General features: G+C 32.6%; 1 protein-coding gene across 1 annotated transcript in view; it reads left to right on the top strand.

Annotated features, from left to right (window-relative positions):
- The window catches only part of LOC129227972 (TP53-binding protein 1-like), a 55,092-nt gene that overhangs the window by 8,115 nt on the left and 21,987 nt on the right, over positions 1–24,990 (top strand). The window contains exons 4-13 of the mRNA XM_054862596.1: positions 2,713–2,853; positions 4,790–4,843; positions 4,876–4,982; positions 8,691–9,082; positions 9,835–9,880; positions 9,959–10,068; positions 11,502–11,636; positions 14,686–14,816; positions 15,028–15,288; positions 24,376–24,443. Coding sequence (XP_054718571.1) covers positions 2,713–2,853; positions 4,790–4,843; positions 4,876–4,982; positions 8,691–9,082; positions 9,835–9,880; positions 9,959–10,068; positions 11,502–11,636; positions 14,686–14,816; positions 15,028–15,288; positions 24,376–24,443 — 1,445 coding nt within the window. The remainder of the gene's footprint in view (positions 1–2,712; positions 2,854–4,789; positions 4,844–4,875; positions 4,983–8,690; positions 9,083–9,834; positions 9,881–9,958; positions 10,069–11,501; positions 11,637–14,685; positions 14,817–15,027; positions 15,289–24,375; positions 24,444–24,990) is intronic.

Genomic DNA, 24,990 nt, shown 5'->3' with positions numbered 1-24,990 from the left:
CACTCATAATATAAAAACATCAAAATATATTTTTGAAAAAAGGATTTTTTTACGTTTTCAGTTTAAGGATACGGTACAGTGTGCTCCGAAAAGAAAAACCAACAGCTATAACGACTTCACTGTGTTGGCTACAGTTGATCACTGACCAAACTGCCCTCGAAACAGCAAGAAGAAATCATCACAGGCGTATACTTTCCCCTTCATTCTTTTCATGCTGAGCACACAGTGGTAGAAGCAGATGTACGGACGCTGTATTGCTTCCTTTCATTTTGAAAAATATTTCAAAATTTCTAATTTAAATTAAAAACATTTTTTTGGGGGGGGGGGGATTTTTTTTCCTGCTACAATCAAATGTAAACTCTGAGAAAATCCCTCCTCTCTACGAAAGTAATCTTTTTTTTTTAATTTAATCAATCGATAATTCACTCCTGGGGGCAACAAGTTCGCCCTAACATAGCTGGGGGGGGGGATTTTCTACGTGTTTTTTTCCCGAATAAATAATTGCAATTGTTTTTAACAATCGATATTCACTTCTGGGGGGGGGGGGTTCCCACATTCGCCCCAACATAGCTGGAGGGGAGATTTGCTACGTGGTTTTTTTAAATTAATTTAATGTTATCATATAATTTTTAGCCATTTCACTTATGTTAATATTTTTCTTTTATTTTGACCTTTCATCCACCCATGCAGCGTGTAACCCGAAAATAGTGGGCGGAGAGGGGAGGGGATTAGAGCCAAAATTTTTAATCACATTTTTTTATTATTTTAACCGGCCACCCGCCATAAAACACATAAACCGTGTTTTGGGGGCTCAGCTCTTGGTCTACAGGGACGACGGGTTCGAACTGAAAAATTCATTTTGTGTTGAATAGTCCATTTATTGAGAAGGCTATAGGCTATATAACATTGCGCTTTGACTAATGGGAGTGGAGCAGCAATAAGAAATGTAATGAAAGCGAGAAAATTTATATAATTGTATAAAATGCTTGGAACGCCGAATACACGTACATTTTTGAGGTAGACCGTGCAACGCCTGGCAATGCAGCTAGTAGACTTATAATTGCTGGGAGGAGATATTTTGTTTTGCAATTAAATGTATACTCTGTAAAATTCCCTCCACGAAAGTGATCATTTATTTTTAATTTAATCAATCGACAATTCAACCCTGGGGGGGGGGCACCACGTTGTAAAACTGCGCACCGCGTAGCAACCCCCTCCATAGGTGTGGGGGGGGGGGGGATTGCTACGAGTTTTTTTTAATGAAAAAACGTTCAAACTTTGGGTTTTTTTTTTTTTTTTTTTTGCAACTTAAACAGTCATGCGTAAGTTCGAATAATACTCGACTTGAACCAAATAAAGAGGAACAAAAAAAAATTTTTTTGACAAATTGACCCATAGTTACTGGGGGGGAATTTTTTTTGGCAATCAAAATAATGAAACTAATACCCTGTAAAATTCCCCCCCACGAAAGTGATCATTTTTTTTTTAAGTTTAATAATCGATACTTTACCCCTGGGGGGCACCACGTTCGCCCCAACATAGCTGGGGGGGAAATTCGCTACGGGTTTTTTTCTTATTAATTTAATGCTATTATATAGTTTTTAGCCATTTAACTCATCACTGTGATATTTTTCATTTTTTTGACCTTTCATCCACCCCCGCTGCCGTGTGACCCAAAATTAGTGGGGGGGATTCGAGCCAAAGTTTTAAATTGCATTTTTTTATTATTTTAACCGGCCACAAGCCATAAAAGAGATAAATAGCGTTTTCGGGGGTCAGCTCTTGGTCTACAAGACCACGCTAAGATATCGCACCCCGTACCATAATTGAGCCACCCCCATGCTTCACAGTCGGCAAGAGGCATTCAGGATTAAAGGCTTCTGAGGACGTTCGCCAGACATAAACGAGCCCGGTAGTCTGAAATAGGGTAAATGATGATTCATCTGACCATATTACCTGTTGCCACATCTGTGGGGACCCAACTTTGTGGTCTCTGCACCATTGGCGTCGCTTAAAAGCATTAGTTGCTGTCACCAAGGGTTTTCGAATTGCTACTCTGTGATGAATGTTCGCAGCATTAAGTTCCCTTTTGACAGTTTTAGTAGAAACGGAGTCCTGGAGATGGCTGTTCATTTCAGATGTTATTTCGGATAAGGATTGCTTTCGGGCTACTATGCGCTTCAAAGCTCTTCTAGCCCTATCAGCAAGCTTTGACTTTCGGCCACTGTGGTGCTTTGAAGACGTCTTCTTACCTTCTTTCGTGTAAGCTGTCATAACCTCTGACACCGTACCTCTTGCACACCCCAAAAGCATCGCTGTTTCCGTAACCGATGCTCCACTTAAACACGTCCCAACAATCATTCCTCTTTGGAACTCTGTAAGGTCTGACATCTCAACTTATTACAGAAATTTAGAACCAAGCATGCAGCATTTGTGACTACTGTTGAGACACTGATAGGTTCTTCTTCACGCTCACCAGGTGGCAGACTTCTGTTGCAGGTGGCGTGACTGTACTATAAGTGTGAAATACGGCATACTTTTTCATAGGTGTTCATATTATTTTGTCCCCCATCTGTATATATATATATGTATCTGCAAATCATTTTCAACTCCTTAAACAGTGTTGCAGATTGTCAGAAAAGTTTGTTACTGGATATGTAAGGATATATGATTTCTGTTTCTGGATAAAATTAAAACAGCACTTACTTTCAGTTCTATGATGATATCTTCACAAGAAGATACTGTGCCTTTTCTGATACCAAGTACTCCGGTTGAAGCTGGAAAAGGACAAGGTGCTTACATTAGAGGGGAAAAAGAAGAATGTATAACTATACTAGATGAGGTAATGATTCTGTGCTATTCATGATATCCACATGTTAACTATGTTTTAGTTTTAATAGCTGAGCTCTTGTCAGAATGGTTATTAGTATTGGCTTAAAATGTAATGTATAGAGGATATATTTGTGTGTTTATGCTTTCTCAAAGCAAAATAATTTTCTCTGAAAAGCATTGTATGGGGAAACAGTAAGATCCTCGATCATCAAGCCACCAAGTCGGTGTCGAAAAATCTAGGGGGTGGGGTGGGGGGGGGGCATTTTCTATTTATTTTTAAGTGTACAAACATTTAACAATTTACTAAAAAGAATGAAATTATTAATAATAAATAATAGTTATGAAATATTTTTTAAAGTTAATTCATAAGTTTTTGAATTTTATTGTATTAATTAGTGACGTATGGTCTGCCCAAGAAAACCAAGCAGAGACCTTGGACACTCCGAAAATTATTTTCATTTCTCATTTGTATGCTCATAATTGACAGAAAGTATGAGAAAAAGCTTTTTTTTTATCTTGACTTTCACTTAAAATAAGTGCAAAAAAAAACATTTATTAGTTGCTCGTCACGAAGAATGGAATTCATTTATAAATCAACTGTTAAAAATTAAATGCAGTATTACCCCCAAAAACTCGGAACTTGTTAATAGTATTTTGCAATGCTACATGTTTTTGGCCCCAGTTTTAAAAAAGAAATTATGAAGCAGAGGGTCATAAGACAGTTGTAATGTGCTTTTCTACTGGTCCTTCCTCTACTCCTCTACCACAATTTCAAAAAATTTCTTATTTCGTTTATTTTTCATTTTTATTGCATTTGGTGTTTTTACATGCAATTTCAACATACATTTTAAAATACTATTTCATTCAACAAAAATTTTGTTACTATTAAATATCTTCTGATTTTTTAAATTTTATGTACATGTTTTAAATTGTTTTATAAAAATTAGTTAAAGCAGTGTTAATTCTTTTAACTTGAATTTTCTATTTGACATACAAATGAACATGTTGCAAAATGTCTTTAGACTTAAGTGTCTACTTTTTTCCTCTCCCAACCAGCATGTGTGCACATCAATGTTGCCAGATGTCCCGGATTTCAAGGAACATTCCCGTATTTTGAAAAATTGTCCCGCATCCCGGAGAACTTCACTACGAAACGGCAAAAGTCCCGTATTTTAGCTGATAACAATATTTCACAGAATGAGACATTATTTTCTGGAGAAACAAATAAAGTAAAACAAAAAAGTGAAATAATGAGCTCTAAGAAAACCATGTGGCAGCAATCGCAAAAAAATGTTTTTGTTTTGATTTGGTTTGCATGTTTTTGTTTTGGTAGCAGACCCTAATTAGCCATATGGTTGCTTCTCCTTTTCTCATATACTAATGCTGGAAATATAGTTCTTCGCATGCTTCATCAATAAATCGCAATGAAAACAATTTTTATGTTTTGATAGGCGACATATTGCGAAGTTTAATGCTTTGTTGCGATTGAATTTTTCAGATTTATCATGAATAGGACGTCTCAAAAAATCCCCCCCCCCCTTATTACTTCTAGAAGCTTGTCCCGTATTTACTGTTCCTCAATCTGGCAACCCTGGTGCACATAGTGCTTTAGTTGTATTGAATATTTCTTTCTGTTAAGAATTCAAATCTTGGTTTAAGTAAGTGACTACTAATAACAGTAAAAAAGTGGCTACTAAATATTTGAATTTTTATGTCTATTTAACAGAATTGTATTTCTTCTTCTTTGTCTATTTGTATTATTATTATTAAGGAAAACCATAATTTCTTTAAATTATCCAGTTTACCCTGCTTTTTTTACAAAATTTTTTATTTTATTCAAACTTATTTTCATTTATCCTGATTTTTTACTCTTAGACTTGTGATCTTGGAGACAGTGAGAACAAAGCACAAGTGACTCCAAAAAGCTGATGATCACCCAATCTCTTTAAAATGAAAGCGACATGACGCAAGATTTGCCTGATCTGGATGCAAACACAAGAGTTGTTGCCTTGTAAAGAAAGTCCCAAAAAGACTTCGATTGAGAGTAAAAACAATAAAAGTTTTAGATGATGATGATGATTGGAATTTAAAATTCTCAGAAACACAAGGAACACAAGATCTTATGGCTGTTGTAGCAGAATCGCCAAAAAGTGAGTTAGTTTCTTATACTTATTTCCTGCATAAATTATTTGGACTTTTCTAGAAAAAATTATTTATGTTGTATACAATTTTATACTCCTGTAGTAGTTCTTTCTTTTTCGATGATATAGTTTTTAAAATATATAATACAGTTAGCACTAAGTAGCAATTATTATGTTTGTATTAATAGTATAGATTTGTAGTAGTACTACAGTAATAATATCGTCGGCACCATGCTAAACTAACAAATGTGAAAATTGGCACTTTTCAGGAGCTAAACCAATAATTATTTTTCCACTTGATGCATTTAGTTATTTTCAATGTTTTAATTTTTATAAATAACTTTTAAATTGTAAAACTTTCATTTAAAGTAGTTGTAACCGATAAGTAGCACTTTTTGAGCGCTACAGCAAACCATTGAATTTGAAAAAGGAGATATGTGATTTTTCACATTGGTTAGTTAAGCATGGTGTCGACCGATATGAGTTGTACTTTTAAAAAATGAAATATTTTATAAACAAATTTTGCATTCCTTCTGACAGAAAAAAATAAATAAATCTTTCAGATATCCCCGTTGAAGAAAAAGCACCAGACTTAGAAGAACAAAAAGCACCAGACTTAGAAGAACAAAAAGCACCAACTTTAAAAGAAGAAATAGATTTAACGTCTGAAAATATCAGTAGTCCAACTCTGTAAGATTTTTCTTTATAAGTGTATACAATAACTTAAAATTACTACATATCTTGCATCCATAAATCAGAGATGAGATTTTTCCGGCTTTTTATGTTGACTTTTAAAACCTTTCCTCCTTTTTTTTGCCTTTTAAGGCCTTGTTTTTCTCAAAAATCGGAAAAGAATACAATTTTTTTAAAATTTTCGATCTACGATTTCTTGTCCTTTCTATTTTCCCCTCGAATCTTCATCCTCCGCGATATCTGCCAAAAACGTATGTTTTGAAATCATGCCAACAACATCAAACAAGTGCTGCGCCGAAAGTTGCATGCCTCGTTTGAGATTTCAATCTTTTTTCATCCTGCAAGTATTTCAATTATTTTTAATGTTGGGTTAGTTTTTTACTATCTGCTACCTTATATCTGCTTATTTTGTTCATCATTTCAATAATATTTTTTAATTTCTTTAAGTTATTTTAGAAAAAATTCAAAAGTCAATCAAAAAATGTGGCTTAGCATCCAGTCTCGTATTTTACTGAAACTTGGCATGGTTACTTTTTTATGTATTTAAGAAAGTGTAAAAAATATTTATGGTGAATCTCAAATGGTTTAGGCTTTACAGCCTGTTAAAAGTTTTGGAATTTCATGATTAAATGAGGCAGCTGCAAGTTGTTCTTTTGATTCCGAAATCGATTAGGAAGTTTTTAGAAACAAATTTTGGGTTCCAATGCAAGAAAAAAGATAACCAATCGTTTAAAAATTTCAATTCTTACTATGAACAGTATGTTCTACCATATAAGGAAATTTTAGGTTTTTCTCTCTATTGTAAATTTTTACTTTACAAACAGACCTCATTTTAAAATTTATGTTCTCCACTCGTTTAACACTATAAACTCAAATATTTTTAATGAAAAAATGTTTTTTTCTCTAAAAAATATGAAAAGTTGACACTATTGTGTGATGCAGCCAAGATTAGCCTTTGGCTCCCTCAGCCCTTTGTTCAAGGACTCAGGGGTTAGAAATTGTTGCCTCTTTTCCAAAATGTGGATTTGTTTAGGAACAAAACTCTTGCAAGAAATGGTACAATGCAGCAAATTGTACAAAATTAGAACTTATACTTACCTTTAAAAATGGTAAATTAGCTATTTTTTCTTGAAATTTTTGAATATCAGGGCTTCCAGGTTCTATTTTGATGCGGTTTTGGATATCATCCCTTTCGCTAAATGTTTTTGGATTTTCTCCTTTTTGCTCTCTGACCACTCTCATCCCTGATAAATAGCAATGTTCTTTATGTATGCCATTTTAACACTTTTGCATCTATTAACAAAAGTTGTACTGTTTTTAAGCGTAATTTCTTTACTTGCTTTCTATATCATAATGCCTATGTTTTACCTCCGGTTGCCAAAAACAATGAAAAATAATGGTAACTATAAAGTTAATATACACTCCATAACAAAAAGAATCGACGCACCAAAATCAAACAACTCCTTCTTGGTGCATTGATTTTTTTGTTTTGAGTGTACTTCCACTTTTTTAATTGTTGCGAAAAACAATGAAAAATAATAACAATTATAAAGTTTAAGTTTTTTCAGTAAATTTAACAAATTAATTTCAAGGCTGAAACTTAGCAAGCATATGTTTTTAGCTTTTCAAATAATGCAGATTTTTGAGCTTTCTTTGATTCAAGTCAAGTCATCATTTTAAAAGTGTTTTTTAAAAGCAATTTTTTTCACTACTAGGGGACTTCGCCATCGTACGTAATTTGAAGATTTATATTAGCTTTTAGGAAGAATCAGATTAAAATGCAGATTAGGATTAGGACAAGAGGAAAATCCTGCTCTCCCCGAATAAAGAGATTTTATGTAACAAGCTCATTATAATTAGGACAATATTACAATCCTGTTTCTACCCAAAAGAAAAAATGAACTTAGTGAAAATTACTTCTACCAAAATTATTAATAAGCTATTTTTAAAAAACCCCAAATTCTTCTTATCATGTAATTTTTTTTTTAAGTTAAAGTTTTACGCACTGTAAAAAAGTGAAAGGATAAATTTCAGCAGAAGAGAATTTATACTCTCTTATGCACTTTGAAAACCTGGATAAGGGTTAAAACTCTGAGGCCCAAAACACCTTATCTAAGCATTAAAATCAGCCTTGATAACGTTAAATTTCTGATCATATTCATTTCATGGGGTCATTCGATTCCTGTAATCCAAATCAGATTGTGCTGTACGTTTGGGGGAAGTAGTCATAACGAGAAACAACTGGCTCATTTTCAAAAAAATTTACCAAATAGGTCAAGACAAAGGACTTATTTGCTCATCAAACGTTTTTAAGATCAATATTGCTGAAGTTTAAAAAAGTTGAAGTTATATATTGATAAAAAGGTTGATGCTTTCAAACATCGATGCTTTTTGGTCGATGTATCAATACCATCGATGTTTTAATTTCGAACATCGATGTCGCACCTCTAGTACGTGTCCTGTTTGATTTTGTTTTGCAATAAAATCTTCTGGATAAAAAATTGAAAAATCTTCCGAATTTTTTTTTGGAGGTTGGCAGGTAAGCAATGGCCGAATTTTTTGTTATTAAATGATGTGAAAAATAAATTTTCTTTTTTATGGTCTTGTAAACAATTTAGTGAATTTTAACAAAACATGTTTTTTTTGTCATGGTAAATGGTAAGTCTGCTTTTTAAGAATTTGTTAACTTACGTTGTACTGTACTGCTTTTTACCTTTCTACAGCAGTATAACAGCACATTAAGCAGTATTAAAGTCGATAAAATAAGTCTATTTTTCTTTTCTTTCTTTTAAAAGGAAAAAAGAAACTTCAAAGCCGGAAGCAATCGAGTCCATAACAATAGACGAATCAGAAAACATTGAAACCCTAAGTGATGATGAAATTGAACCTAGTCAACCTTGTCTCTCGGAATATCAAGGCTTATCATCCTTTAGGTTTCAGTCAGCTGAAGAGGCTAAAAAATAATAGTACTTCGAAGGAACAAAGTCAAGAAAATGGTGTAAAAATTTCTGATGTTAGCAGTAGTGCGGTTGACTCTAATGCTGATATTACATCTTCTTTGCCAATGGTCCCCCCAAAACCAACCTGGTGACATTCCTCCAACTCCATTCAAGAATGCAGATAGAATGGATGACGACGATGAAAAATGTGATGATGTAGTCGCAGAAAGCATTGGAAACAAAAGCAACGGAAGTTCTTCAAACAATATTGATGATGGTGAACTGTTGAAGCCTGAATTAAGTCCTAATGAAAAGGATGTTATTAAGATTGATTGCAATGAAATGTTCCTGAGAAAGAAGAAGAAGCGAGTGATCATGTTAAGTCGGCTGATGGAAGAGTCCAGTTCAGTTGTTAAAGAAGTGAGAATTGATGTTGCAGCATCATTGCCAGATATTGAACTTCCAACGAAAAAAAAGGTTGGTTTTAAAGTTAACCATTCTTTTAAAAAGCATACAAGAGAGAAAATTAGTTAAAGATTTTATTTATTTTAAGCAGAACTCATGCCTGTTGTAGAAGGATCTAATAATTTTTTGAGACAGCCAAGCTTTCATCTTTTTTTTTGTTTTATGATTCAAATTATTTATGAATGGTAGTGGAATCATTAAAATATCCGATTCTGAAGAATGCAAAAATTCAATTCTTATTTCAATATCCAAAAAATAATTTATTTAATACCCTTCGTAACTTTTTTTTACGCATGCGCACTATTATGTTCAACTACTGAAGTAAATATGTACAGCATTTGTTTTAACAATGGATTCATACTGTAAAAAAATCAAAAATAAGGACCAATTTCTTTTATGTAAAATGCATTTGAATTGTGTTTAGAAATGAGCAAACTCTAAATTTTCCAAACCAAAATAATGATCAGAATTGACAATCTCTAAAAGTGAAAATTTTGGTAATATTTGTGAAGGCATAGTGTATGCCTTCACAAATAATACAACTTATTTGATTTGATTGTTCAATTCAACCATATGAAACTTTGTTTAAAGCTTTAGTTTTTTAAATCAATTTTAAATCATGCTTTGCAGTTCACTAGTAAATGTTTTATCCAAAAAACTTAAAGCATCAAATATGTGTATAATCATCGCTGGAATATATGTGATTGCGTGTGCAGACACACAGATGTGTATAATAATTATTATCTTTTCTATTATTTTTATAGATTGCAGATACCACAGAAACTAAAGATGAAAAACTTGAAGTATCTAGTAAGTACATTTCTATTATAAAGGTAAATTGTATTAACTTTTGTGTGGTTTAACTGATCTTTTTTACTGTTTTATTAGGTCAAAGCAAACCAAAAGAAATTGTTAAAAATAATACAGAAACTCCTCCAACTGCTATGCTGCCTCCACTTACTTCTAGAGTAACCTCTTTAAGAAAACAAAGAACTAAAGTAAGTTTATAATAACTTTCTTAATGTTACCCCCCTTTTTTGCCTTACTGAAACAATACTCAAGTAAAAATTTTAAAATAAAGAACAAAAAAACCCATGAATTCATTTTTGACAAATTGAGGTTTTTGCAATCGAGAATTGTTTTGCTTCTCCCTGCCTCAATCCAGAAACTTCTGTTAGTGTTAGACGGAAGATTATTCTGCTGTTCTAATTAATTGAGTAAACTTAATCTGATACAGAAAAAAAAAAAGCTCTTTTGAATGTAATAGAATGTTAAGGGTTGGGGGTGGGAAATTTTTCATCTCTTCAATAGGCAATTTAAATGAAATAATAGCTTTGAAATTAATTAGAGCAGCTAATTTGAAATTCAGAAAGGGGGGAGGGGCAAAGCCCTGTTTATACACCTAGGCAAAAACAATTTGTACAAAATTTCAAGACTGTAGGTACTAGTAGTAAGGGGTTTCCTGGTTGCAGACCAGCCACAGACATAATTTCAATTTCTTTGATGTTACTTTTTTTTTTCCCCATATAAGGCAGTGAGAAGCAAAGGGATGTAAGTTCCAAAATTAAAAATTTGAGGATAACCAATTCAAATGGTGGGTGAACCTCTCCTCTCTGTCTTGGGGCAAGAGATATTGCTAGTAGCCCTGGTAGGCGATGCTATACAGCATGATTTAGAAAACTGTTCAATGAAAGCCTACCTAGGACTAGGACCACAACTTTAAACACGTTTTACTCAAAACTTGAAAATGTTCAGGTACATCCATTTGCATCTCATTTCCTTATGTATAGGGAAAATCATGGTTTTGTTTAAACCCCTGGTTTTTGTTAAAAACATTTCTTTCAATATGATAATTTATTTGTAAAAAAAATCTTGATTTTAGAACTTTGAATTCTTGCATTCCTGATTATTTCTTTATTGATATATATATATTTGTATTATTAATATTCAAGTAGTATAAAGAATTACAATCAACTCTCGGTAACTCGAAGTCCCAAAGGACCCGCCTAAACTGTTCGAGTTATGGAAATTTTTCACAACAGTCTCAAGAGTTTGGGACCCGATAGAAACTTTGAGATAAAGGAATATTCGAGTTATAAACTTCAAGTTATCGAGATTCGGCTGTAACTAATTTAGTCCAAATATTTGTGTGTACAAGGTGTCACCCCCCCCCCCCCCCCAGGCACATTAGAAATTTTATCTCAATAGTTAAACTTACATCAGTTTTAGAATCTCCAGAACCTCCATTCTCTTGGTTAGATGGCAGTGCCATGTTGCTTTCTCACATTTTAATATCACAACTCATGCTTTTCTGAAATGTTTTGGGTCACAGCAAGAAGCTTTTTAAAATTTGAATTTTTAAACGGGGTAGGTAGTTGAATGATGAATATTTTTTATCAATTTATGCATTTTCTAATCTTATTTGTTTCAGCCAAGTGACAGAGCATCAGCTATATCTGCCGTGGACACACCTGAAAATACCAGTAAACATTTAGTTGGTTCTTTCAAAACAAAAGCCTCTCTTCAAAGAATGTTAAACTCATGTGGATTTTCTTTAGATGAGGAGGTATGTATTTTTGTTTTTCTTGGGATGGAAGTAGGCTTGTACCATCATAATCGTTATGACTTTTATTGGTCATGTACTGTTTCAAAACGAAATGTTTCTTGTAAGTAATTGCGCTCACCAAAAAAAAAAAACTTAACATGATCTTCAGGGTTGATTCTAAGGTCATTTATTACATCATAAAAATTACTTTTTTAAGATGTTTTTCATCATTTTTTTAAAAAACTACAAAAAACGACTACCCCTACTAGGATTGAACCCTTGATCTCAGCTTTTTTAACAAGTCGTTTTAACCAACTGAGCTTTGAGGCTTCATGTTTACATAAAAGCAGTGTAAAAAAGCTGAATAAACCACTTTTTTTGGACCAACCTCCATAATGTAAGTTTTCTATTCATTTTTCGACAAAAGCTTCGAAACAAAAATAATATGGGTTCCGATGGGTTCTGATCTTGTCACAAAAAGACTTTGTCACTCAAAGAATGATTCCAATTAGTACTCATAATGAAATTTTATTGATATTAGCAGTTATATACAAAAGATATTTACAATTACGAAATTACAAATCAACTTCTACATTATAAACCACGGCATTTCATAGCGAAATTATTCGGGCGGCTTTTCCGCACATATATTCATTCTCGTTCCCTTTGCTGTTCTTCACAGTCTCATGGGATATGTTGATTCCCGTGTGGCACCGGCTGCTCCAGCTCTCTCAAGGCAGTCCGTTATTATGGGGGCCCCCCGGTCTGGGCCTCTATAATAATGTTCTTTAAAATAATGCTTTACTTATGAAATTTGATGAATCATTCATAAAGTTATGGCATTGTCACAAAAAATAATGTATATAGCTGACTCACATGAAGCATTCAAGCTCGAAATTTACAGCCTTGCTGTAAAAAAACAATGTAGATTGAAATTTATGCTTCTACTTTGTAAAAATTTTTTTTAAAGTTTATCTATGATTTACTGTGTTAAAATCAATGTTTCTTTTCTGATTTTAACAACAATAGAACTCTAGCTTAGATAGAACCCTGTAATAAGTTTACCAACTAACGGAAACATGGATTAAAATTCGGCTGAAGAAAAAAATCCTTTAAAACAAGATTTTTCGGCCTGGATTCGAACTTCCCGTATAAGCATGACGCTTCATCCAACCGAGCCAATGTGTCTTCATTTTTGGATGCTATTCATAGAAGTAATACACAATATAAAAAAATGTTTTTTTCTTTTTAATTAAAAAGAAATTTTTTTAGACCATTAATCTATTTTTTGTTGTTAGCTTGCCCAATAAGCTTGAAAATCCGTGGTAAATCATGGAATTTAATACAAGAATAAGGAAGATCTCATGTAGTGACATAAAAACAGGCAAGAGAAATAGTATATAAGATTGCCTCATTGAAAGCTAAAGAGTTGGAAAATAACTTTTTGACTTGCTAAAAAAAATCTTTTGCTATCTCATTTTTCTCTTATTATTTATTATTTTGTCATAGTGTATACAAAAGATTATGATGTTGCAAGGAAATGAAAAGGCTAAAGTTACAAGAAATTCTTCAATTGAAATTGAAAGTGGGAATCTTTATTTAGATGAACAAATTGTTGTAAGTATATTTTAGATGTTTTTTTACCTGACTAGTTACACTTAAGCACTTAAAGCACGGGTTAACAATCTTACTGACTAACTTAAAGCAATTTCCATTAAACAAGCACCTAAAATAAGAAACAAGTATAAAATGGGCCATTCTCCAGAAAACGTAACTTTTGAATGCAAATATTTTTCAATTTCGAAATTTTTTTTTTTATTTTTAAATTCTTACATGAAAGTGTTACCAACTAAAAGTAACCATAAACAATGGCTCAGCTAAGTTCCAATTATTTTACTCATAAATGAAAAAAATATATAATGCCTTGTTCACAAAAATGAAAAAATATATAAAATTTTTTAATATTTAAAAATCAAGGCCAATTTAATATCAAAGTAGTAATTTTGTTAATTGGATACAAACAATCAGCTAATTTAATGATTAGTGGGAAAATGATATTAAGCTTTCTTAATTAAAGTACAGCTTAATCAGTAGTTTCAAATGTATATTAAAAATAGTATTAGTAAATTTGAATAAAATGACAATTTATAATTTTTGTAGAATGACTACTATTAATGTATTTCCCCTCCATCATTTATTTTCACCTCAGAAATAATATCATTGATAAGGGCTGTCATGGAGGTGAGATTCACGGAGGTGAGAAATTTGCCATTAATATAGGCCTAATAGATAGGCCTAATCTGCACATGTTAAGCATATGAAAACATTTTTTACATTCAGTTATATTCCTGAAATTCAAGTTTACAGAGGTGAGAAGTCAGAATAACCACACTAGAGCAGAATCTATCTTCTTGTTTTCGACAAAAAATCTCACAACTGAGGAATGGCATTTTTGTGTTTAGGTAACGGAGGTGAGAATTTATTGTGTGACATGACTCCTTGTTCAACTAAAACCAACTAAAACACAATATTAAAAAAATTAAATATACTTAAGCAATAAGTATTTGAGACACTTGGTGAAAGGAATGATAAATGAATAAGTATATACTTTTAATTAAACAAGTTATTAAGCAACATAAACAGTCACACAAGGTGTGTGACATGCCATGGAGGTGAGAATTCACATGTTGTGAACCAAAAATATACTAAAATAAAAATTAATATTAAAAAATAGTTGGCAGGTTTAAATAGATATATTTTTGATGAAATTAAAAATCATTTTTAAATGAATTGTTCCTTAAAGTTTTTACTGTTAAAGGCGTGTAACAGAAAAGTTAAACTTTTTTTAATGACCCAAATGTATTTATTTATTTTTTTGATGATTCCTAACTGTTGTAGCTGTATTAATAAAATCATTGAACTGTTCTATGTGGTTTATTTTGATATTTAAATTATTTATTTTTTATGTCTATTATAAAATATTGTGTCTCTAATTATTTATTTATTTTGTGTAATTTCTGTCCATATCTTTTCTTAAGCTATGATTAAAATCTTTGATGACTTTATCTAGATTGAATTTCCTGGCGAGCAGCCTCGTATTGAAGTTCTGTCACCTTATTCTGGGAGTTCTTCATCTTTATCTAACAAAACACCACATTCTAGTGATTACATTGCTGATGTTAGTTCATCATCATCCGGCAAGTAATGGGGGGAATTTTCAGTCCCCATCACGAAATGACCACCAATAGTAGTCAGTTACTATGCATCCCAAGAAACAGGCCCAGAAAATTATCCAAAAAACATCCACTCAAAATTCTGATCAGCCTAGAAGCTTTAGCAATGTAGGTTTTGCACCACTCAAATCGAAGCAAAGTGGAACTATCAAGGATGAAATCTCCCCACCGACAAATAGATTGTCTCCTATTAAATCGGAAGAGAAAGAAGAACCAGAGGAAAAAGACGAGAGGAACGAAAAACTACTCGCAGGAAAGCAACCACTACCAAATCAAAAAGCTACTCCAAAATCCAATAGAAGTAGATCAGGAAGAAAAAGGTCTGCTGAAGATTCAGACTCTTCAAAGAAAACTGAGTCTACTAAAGAAGTGAAGCCTAAAAAAGACACACGAAGTAGGAAAGCTTCTTCAAGTAAAAAAGATCCTGTTGTTGTAATAAGGTATGTTATCTTTTTTTACATATATTTTTTTAAATAAAACCTGCAATTAACTGTTATTGTTTTTTTTTCCTTTTTGATGATTACTAAAATGTATTGATTACATGATCTAATTTTTTTTTAATGTTGAGGTTACAAACTTCATTTTGTAGAGAATTGTGTGGCAAAGTGGAAATAGTTAATACTACTTACTACCTTTTATGTAATGAAAAAATTGGAAATTTGTTTTGAAAATGAGTGCATAAAGACAGGGCAATGTATTTTTTTTTTTTTTTTTTTTAATTTGCATCAGAGTACTATTATTTTTTTGGTTGTAAATTTAAACCTTCAAAAAAGAAGTGGACATTTTTTTCCTTTTGTGTGTGTGTGTGTTGGGAAAAAAGTGAAAAGTAAAATATTTTTTGTTTGACTCTTCATTAAATGAACAGATAATGAGTTAAATGAATTAATAATTTAATATAGGGGGAAGAAAAATGAGTTAATTAATTAAAAAAATAAATTAATGATTCAGTACGTAATTGATATAATAAGTTTTAGGTCAATGAAGCCCCCAGTTTGCTCCCATTCACTTTGCCCAGCGTGCTCACACACACTTCACACATTCAAAATATTAGCTAAATAAGTTCTGCATTGGACAATTCTTGATCCCAATTAATACTTAAAATGTTAATTAGAAATGCTTTATAATTTTACAATGACAAAAAACATTTTTGACGAACCACAAAAAATTACACTATATGTTGTCAAATTTTGAAAATGACTTGTTTTATTTTTTTTTCCCTTGATCTTTACAACTTTTTTGACTGAAATCAACTATATGTTTTGAAACATAGTTCAAATATTGCTAGTTAGTAGGGGCTGCTGACACTGTGAAAATATTTTTCTATTTCACTCCTTACTATTTCCCTTTGTCTCCTCCCCCCCCCCCCCCCCCCGCCACATTTCTCTACTACTGAAAAAGAAAAGTCATATTGTCTCAATTTGGCAAGATTGGACACACATTTACCTTTAAAAATAATCAGCAAATAATAGATTGCATTTTGTTGTTAAAAAAAACAGCTGAGGAAGGAAAAGTTGCTTCTCAGCCAAGATTCCCCCATTCAGGCTGAACTCGTGTGCTATAAATAATATGTAAAATACTGTAGAAAATGAAAACATATTTTTTTTGCAATTCTAAGATCAGTGAATTTTACTCCTCCTTCGTCCTTCGGTACTGCACTGATAGATAATGATAATAATTATTTTCTTTCCGAGCTTGAATTGAAATTAACTTTAAATTTTAGCCTCATGCTTTCTAAATTTTGAAATGTAACTTGGTGTTTAAACGAAGTCAACAGTCTGCTAAATATAAATTAGTAAAAATAACTTACTAGTCAGACAACTGCTGAGATCTCCATTATATGGGAGCAGATTTGAGCATCCCTCTGAGGGTGGTGGTGAACCAAGAGCGTGTTTGACACTTTATAAGTTTTAAATGGAGACCTCATCTGGGAAAAAGGTACAGTGGTATCTAACATACAGGATGAATCTGAAAAGTTGGCCCAAATTTTAAGAGATGATTGAGTACACCTAGATGATTCAGAATTGCATAATACTGTTACGGGCTCAAAAATGTATTCTGTGGTATATGGCGCTCTACGGGAATTTTATTGTACAAAAATTTTCTTTTTAGGTAGGGTTGATAGATTTTCAGGGTTCTTACGCTCCTTACAAACTCCTTATAAACTCCTGCTTTTTAAGAAAAGGAAAAAAGGGCCATTAAAACTCCTGAATTTTGTTATAATCTCCTAACAAACTCCTTATTTTTTTAATTCTACATGACTCAAAGATTTTCTTTAATTGCTAATCCAATACGAGTGATTACTTTATACCGAATTTTACCGGACTTCCTCTATTTTTTCATCTATTAATACCGGAAATCCGATTTTTGCCTTAGACTATTTTCTTCCCCACATCCGATTCCCCCCCTCCAAATTTCTGAGGATTATGTCGATAATTACTGTATAACATCTTGTAGACTTGTTAAAGTACCTTCTATTTTTTTTTTGTTGCTTTAATAAATTTTTTTATTTGCCGTTTTTAGACTTTTGATGCTTTCATTTTGATTGAAACAATCTCTTTGCATCCGATATGAGAATCAAATTTTTCTGATTTTTGATGCTTATTATGCTTTTTTGGAGGGCAAATAAATTTTATTTCTTTTTATTCCTATAGAAATCACAAAGTTAAAATTTTCACGCCTAATTCTGTGTCCTTTATTAGAGTCAAAACGTTAAAAATCTAAATAGCTAGTTTAATTTGATTTTTGCTTCAGTTACGTTGGTTGTTATTAATAATACGTTTATTGAAGAGCTCTAAAATGCAATTCTAAAGTAATTTCTTTTATGTGCCGTTCTTTATACTTTTAACATGTTCACTTTGAAAATCCCTATCTCTTTGCATTGGCCATGGGTATAATATTTTTTACATTTATGATGCTTACTATGCCTTTAGAAGAGGCAATAAAATTAAGTTCATTTGTATTTTCATTAAAATCATTTAAATTGAAAAGTTTTTAACGAAACTCATCCAACACTTTAAGAGTGTCGAATGTCACAAAGTTAAGTACGGAAAAGCTGGCAGAAATTAATTTTTGTTTCAATTTCGTTTAGTGTTTTAATACATAAGTAACATCTGTAGTTTGGCCAAGTTTGTGATTTTTTGAATTTAAAAAAAAAAGGAAAAATGGACCTTTTTTAATTTAAATCAGTTTTTTTTTTACATTTTAAATATTTGTAGATATTAATTACAAAACATGAATAAACATAACATATTTTATACAATAGATGAAAGAGCAACTTAATAGCTGAACAGTGGTACCATTATATCCTAGACTTCTAATTTCAGTACTTTTTAGAAAACTTCTTAAAATTAGTCGATTTTCTATGTTTATCAGCGTAGTGTAAGAGAAAAGTTTTGAAATGGTCTACAAAATTTTGATCAATTTTGAAGGTTAAAATAATTTGTACAATTTTTTAAAAAGGATCCCTAATGTTTAAATTTTCTGTATTTCAATCTCGTATGAGTAACCTTATGTTCCTATGGCAAAATGAAACCCACAAGCTTTTTCCAAAAATTGTTTGTTGTGTTTGAAGTTTGTCCTTTTGTATCCTATAAATATTTCAATTATTTTGATAGTTGGAAGTTATTTTGGCCTCTACTACTTTCAGTTGGCTTATTATACAGTACAACCTCGATATCTCGAATCTCTCTGGACGGGAAAAAATTTTGAGATATCGAGTTTTCGAGTTATCAAGGTTTTTAAAAAATTACACTAGTAACTCTCACATTTACACACACGTACGCTATTAGCATTTATATGTACTATTAGTACAGTAAAATTAGGCCAAAAAATGGCCAAACCCAAACATCCAAAAAAAAAAAAAAAGTGAAACCTGTTGCAAATTACTTCTTACCCTTCCAGCAAGAAGGGGTAAAAAGTCCCAGCACTTTGCGCGTCGGGTTTTGGGGGGAAGGGGGGGGAGACGAAATAATCCTCTATTTAAATAAAAATAATTTCTATTACTTAAAAAAAATTCTGAAACCTCGCAGAAACCACTCTATAATAGTAAAACAATAAACTCTCGCATAAAAAAATTCTAATTAACCGGGGTGTACAGGCGGGGGGGGGGGGGGAATGGGGGGGTGTCCATGGAGCAGCTTTGCGTCATTGGAATTTTTAAGGCAGTTTTTTCAAGGGTAATTTCTTTCTTTATTGAGGACTTTTATTCTTGATGGGTACTCCGTCACACTTAAGGGGTGCCGCCATCGCTTTGGGGGGGGGGGGACCCTGAATTTACATTCTAAAATCACAGTGAGTGCACATTTGCAGTGAAGTTCACGAAAAAATTTCCCTGACTTAAACTTTTCCGAAGTACAAAATGCCTCACAATGATATGGTAATGTCAGAATGATAATTCTAAAAGATCTAAGCGAGCTCAGTAACCAAATTATTTGTGACTGGAGTTATTAAACTGTTTAGAGCGCTGGAAAAAAAAAATTCCTGTGCAGCATAAAAAAAGTTCAAATTGACCAAAGTTTCCTTACTTTTTCTTGATTAACTTACTTCAACTTCTCTATAATCTTTTGCCATCACCGTAAGGGTGGGACAAACCGGAATTGCCAATAGTGAGACGGGCAATGCTGCAATTCTGCACCCTCTAAGTCGGTGGGGGTTCTCATTTGCAAACACCAAGTTACCTCTCTTTTACACAGCTGGTTATGTGAATTATGCTAAATATGCGGACATATACTTGCAACTCTATCTGAAACTTTTGAGTACATTATGCGATAAAAAAAAATTGATCACATCAAACATCAGCAATCCATCGATCTAACGCAGTGACAAATTCAGGTGGTCTAGAACCTGTAGTGATTCAACGATAGAACAAGTCTTGATGAGAGCAATGAGCAATACATCAATAGAATGCTAAATATTTACACCTTTTTGTCTCCCAGTTTGGAAATCTCAATCCGTTTCTAAAGCCCCAGAAGTTTCTTCCCTCTCAAGTTGGTATGGGTATTGCTCGCTGATGATAAGGTGAGTTGCGATAAGACCTTTAACGTTCGGGTAGTAACATCAAATCATATTGAAGTCAAACAATTTTGTGGCATTTCTTTGTAAATTAGGTAAGCACAGTTATGTCTTTAGCTTCTGTTACGAGAGTAGTTACTATCTAAAGATGTGTAAGCCCAAACCATCTTTTACACCGAATGGTATGAACAGTAAAGATGGAATAACAAATTGCTAAAAACTTCTGGTACGAGTTATGCGCTGATCCTCCATCAGTATTCGATGAATCTGGTTTCAGAAGGAAAGAAATCCTGTATCGTTAAAGTGCTTTTATCTGAAGCAAAAGGTTCATCCACCATCACAGAACGAACAGCTGGTGTCATATATGAGGCAATGAGAAGCAAAAAGGATGTAAGTGGACATTTTCAAGTTTTGAATAAAACGCGTTTAAAGATAAGATCCTAGGTAGACTTTCATTGATTTCTTTTTTCTAAATCATGCTGTATAGAAGCAACTACCAGGTCTACTAGGACCATTTCTTGCCCCAAGATATAGGAGAGGTTCACCAACCATTTGTACTGGTTATCTCCAAATTTTTAATTTTGCCCTTTGCTTCTCACTGCCTCATATGTAATAGAAGGAAGATACCCGCTTGAACATATTTTTGGTAATGATATGTAAGTTTCAAGGGAATATGCCAGCAATGCAGCGTGTAGGTCACTTGTAAGTATGGGAAAGCTAGTGTCATTTTTGATGAGTGTCAAGAAAGCACCACAGAAATATAAATGAAGTCCTATTACAACAGCCAAGCCTTCTGCTCTAGAAGACTTTCTGCGTCTCAAATCTTGTGCTTGCTCTGAGGGGTTCATTGGATATAGTGAATGTTTGAAAAGTCTGAAAGTAGACTGAAGTGCTCAATTATATGCACAAACTGTGTTAGACATAGCTGCAACAATAACGATTTTGCTGAGGATCTAGATTCCAAAAAACATCTTGATAACGAAGACTTTTTGTTACAAGCTTAGGAGAAATCATTTGAAAGCAAAAAACAGCTCAGCGTTATTTTTCTGGCCATTCAATCAAATGTGCACCATCAGAGGGGGTGGGGGGGGGAGGATAATATTTTAGTACATAATTTCGTTTTGGGACGTGAGCTACTGTTCTTATGGGGTGGACAGTCCTGATTTATGCATTTTAGATTTGCATGAAATAATACTTCTACTTGAAATAAAAGGTTGGGGGGGGGGGGGTGAGGATTTATTTTATTTGGCAGAGGGGGGGGGGTGTTGTAGCTTTGAGAGGAGGTGCACCATCGCTCTTGGAAAATGGACACACTTGATTTCTAACAATTTTCTTAGCATAAAATAATGTTTCCATATGAAATGTATGGAGGGGGGTTCGGGGGTACTGCTTCGCTTTACCGGGGATAGGGGGTCTCTGTAGCATTTGTGGGTTTTGTCATCCCTCTTGGGGGTCAAACACCTTTAATTTTATGCTTTTGAATTTAGTATAACATAATATTCTCACTTTAAATTTATTCTAAAAATTCTGAAAAAATACTCAAAACTGCAATTTTTAGATGCCCCCCATTCCAAAACCCGACGCACAATGGGGTGGGACTTTTTACCTGTTCTTATTGGGAGGGTAATAAACAATTTGCACCAGGTTTAGCTCTTCTTTTTTGGATGTTTGGGTCCGACCCCTATTTTTACTGTACTATATGGGACCATTTCGAGTTAACATCAATAAAGTAGTCTTCAATATTTCACTAAATTTGAAATTTTCTAATTGTCGAAAGTGCACAGGATGAGATTTTGAAATGAACAACAATTTCAACATACCTAAAAATTTAAAAATTCTAATTTTATCTTTAACCAGTAACCTCAGGTTCAAAAAGTTCTCAGCAGCCATTTTGTAGGAGTTAAAAAAGCTGAATGATGAAAATGAAGAACACATTTTCCGTTTTCGCTTGAAAACTGACGGACGAAAAATCGAACTCCTTCCCTCAAAGTGGACAACATTTTCGAGAGAAATGCATGAAGATTCTAAACTCTGGGGAAAACACTGCACCCCCTTCCTGCCAACACTCCCCTATTATCTTGCCCTAATCCCCTATTCACAAAATTTCCAAGAATAGGGATGAAAAACGTTAAGCAATTGTCCCTGGAACTGATTTTACTACAAAAATTGCCAAAGCAAAACAACAATTGAAACTTGCTTCTGTGCAATTATTTTGACACATCAAGGGTTTCGAAAAATAAATTTCGAGATAACTATGGAAAATACATAGGGGTTTTTATAGAAAATGCTAAGGAAAGTGCTTGTTTCGACAAATCAAGGGGTTCGAGATATCAAGGTTTGACTGTAGATCTTATCTTAGCAATTATTTAATTTTTTAAAGTCTTTTTTTGGTTAGGAAATTGTTAGTACGTGTTTTGTTTTTGAGAAAATACTAATTTTCAATCAATATCGTTTATTTTTTATTCATTTTCAAAATAAAACGTATTTGAATGGTTACCCCCCTCCCCTCTCCTCGTATTTGAATTTGATTCCGAGATAGCTCAAGTCTAAGAAGCAGTAAATGCATATTTTACAAAAAACTTAGTATGTTTGTGCATTCAAGGTTTTGTATGAAAGCAATAATAAATAATATCAGAGTTGTACATAATTTTTCTGAAATACGTTTTAAAAAATGCATCTTTAACCAAGAAACTAGTCCTTAAAAAATTAAATGAATTCTTGCAAAACTCCTTTAAAACTCCTTACTTTTAATTTTCAAAGTTGAGTATTGAACCCTGATTTTTGCTTATAGTGGATAAAACCATAGAAAAAAACTTTGGTGGTAAAGATTCCTTTTTACTGCTTTTTTGCCAAAGTAACAGAAAATGTATCTTTATTTATAAGGATGTTACTAAATGTTCAGGAGTTTCTATTTTAAAGTACTCTTTTAACTCTGAATATTCAATGCATCATTGAAGCAAAAACCTAAATGTTTTCTCCTCGTAAAATATTACCTTTCTCTTAATAAAATGCTTTTATGGTGCAACTGTGAATTTAGAATAAGCGGGAGATTAAATAACATTGAAATAACTCATAGGCTTTGGTTTAAAGTTTTTAACTACTGAGCAACGCTCATAACTTGAGTGGTGGGAGCTAGTCAGGCTATTCTTATAGCCTTTACTCCCATCTACTCAATCAGGGATATTCAAATAGACAGGGTGAAATATATTTCTGTTTGTAATTTCTTTTTTCTTTTATTTTATATGTGAAATGCATATTTGTAAAAAAAAAAATAAAATATTTCCCTGATTGAAATAAAATTAATTGAATAATTGAATTGAATAACCAGGGGCATAGCAAAGGACGATTGAAGGTCAAACCTCCAGAACCCTTTGCTTTAACACACATTGCCAGCAGTAATATAGTACTATTTATGTACATGTCAGGATTGTTATGAGCCCCCTCCCTTATGGTGGACAGAATGACCAACCTTACTCTTAGGATAGTGCATGAAATAAAATAGATAAAAATTCTAAAAGTGGTATTTTTAGATGATAAAATCTGTGTTATTGTTGCAAAAATTGAAAAAAATGCTGCATACACATGTTTTTTGGTGGTAAGAAACTCTTTTCTCTATGACAAAAAAAATCTTGAGTTTGGGATGCAAAAAAATGCCACCAAAAGAGTCCTTTTGGTTTTGTTACATTGAAATGACTTGTTTCTCAATGTTTGTAGTGTTTAATTGAAAGATAATGAATACATTAAAACTAGCTGATTGATACATCCAATACTTATATGGAAAACTTTTGTTCTTTTGAATTCCTGTAGAACGCCACCTACCACATGAGGAAACGCTGTTTCTCACCGACGCGGATATTTGAAAGATATGCCATTGCACAAAACTATGTAAAGATGAATTTTCAAATTTTGCCTTTAAGAGGTTACAGTACCTCAAAAATGATGAAATGATCAAAAAAAATTTTATTGCTTATTTCAAAACTAAAAACTATTCTGAACACAGAGGAAAAGTTTCATTGCTTAAGTTCAAATATTTCAAAAGTTATGAGTGGTTTTAACTCGATCATCTAGTAAATTTTAGTCCAGTTTTTAATATTCATCCTCTAGTCCCTGATCTACCTCTACTAGTAGGATGTTTCGCTCAGTTAAATGTACCAAAATTGACGTCTGTTTTTCTTTCTTCTGTTTGTTTTTGGAGCAGTACTGGCTTGGAATAAAAATGGAAGCTCTACCAATGACTAATGATACAGCTATCTCAAAAGGAATTAAAAATAGAACATATATGTTCCATCAAATGAACATATGTGTTTTGCAGTACATCAATACACTCTCCAGCCTTTATGTGTTTAAAAATGGTTAATAGATAGGTTAATGGGGTGTCATAGGCATTCTGTTTTTGGGCGCTATGTTTTCATAATTTTTTAGCTTGCAACTGTTTCTAGAGGTCTATCTTGATTTAATTCAAATTTAATGAAATCTAATTACATTGTGTTTGATTCCTCTCAATTTTTCTCTCCAAGAGATATTCCTGTTGCTGAAGATTCAGGTGGAGCATATGAAGAATCCCATTTTGGCAATATTACTCCAGGTGAAATATTGTGTGTTTTTTTTTTAATTATACTATAACATACGATGCACTGACACATGATGTATATATTTATGCGTTTGTATATCTACCTTTTCAAAAAACAACTAGTGTCAAAAATATCAATTTTGCAAAAAGCAGTCGCAAGGGTTCAGTTTTTTCGCGCTCTGCCTACTTTTCACACCCCTATCTAGCAAAATTTGGAACACTTCAAGAGATTTTTTATTTCATGATGCCTTAAGAATGTACATATACTTCTATGCTGTTTTAATTTTGTACTTGAAGTAAATAAAACGTATCTTGTTTTACCTCTAAATGAAAATACTGATTGTTGAAAAAGCAAAGATTATAGGAGTTAAGTAAGTGTGATTACTATAACTCGGTAATCATACATTTTTGTTTTAATGAATCAAAACTGTTTCAAACAAACCTGATTCAAAGAAGTGGCAGTCACTGAATATTTATTCCTTATTTGTTTTACAATCGTTAAAGTAATTTTAATTGTAAAATGAAATATCAAAGATGCCTTGGTAAAAATTGGGACAAGTAT

This window comes from Uloborus diversus, chromosome 8, assembly GCF_026930045.1.
Source record: "Uloborus diversus isolate 005 chromosome 8, Udiv.v.3.1, whole genome shotgun sequence".
Taxonomy (NCBI): domain Eukaryota; kingdom Metazoa; phylum Arthropoda; class Arachnida; order Araneae; family Uloboridae; genus Uloborus; species Uloborus diversus.
This window is presented reverse-complemented; position numbering and strand designations above follow the sequence as displayed.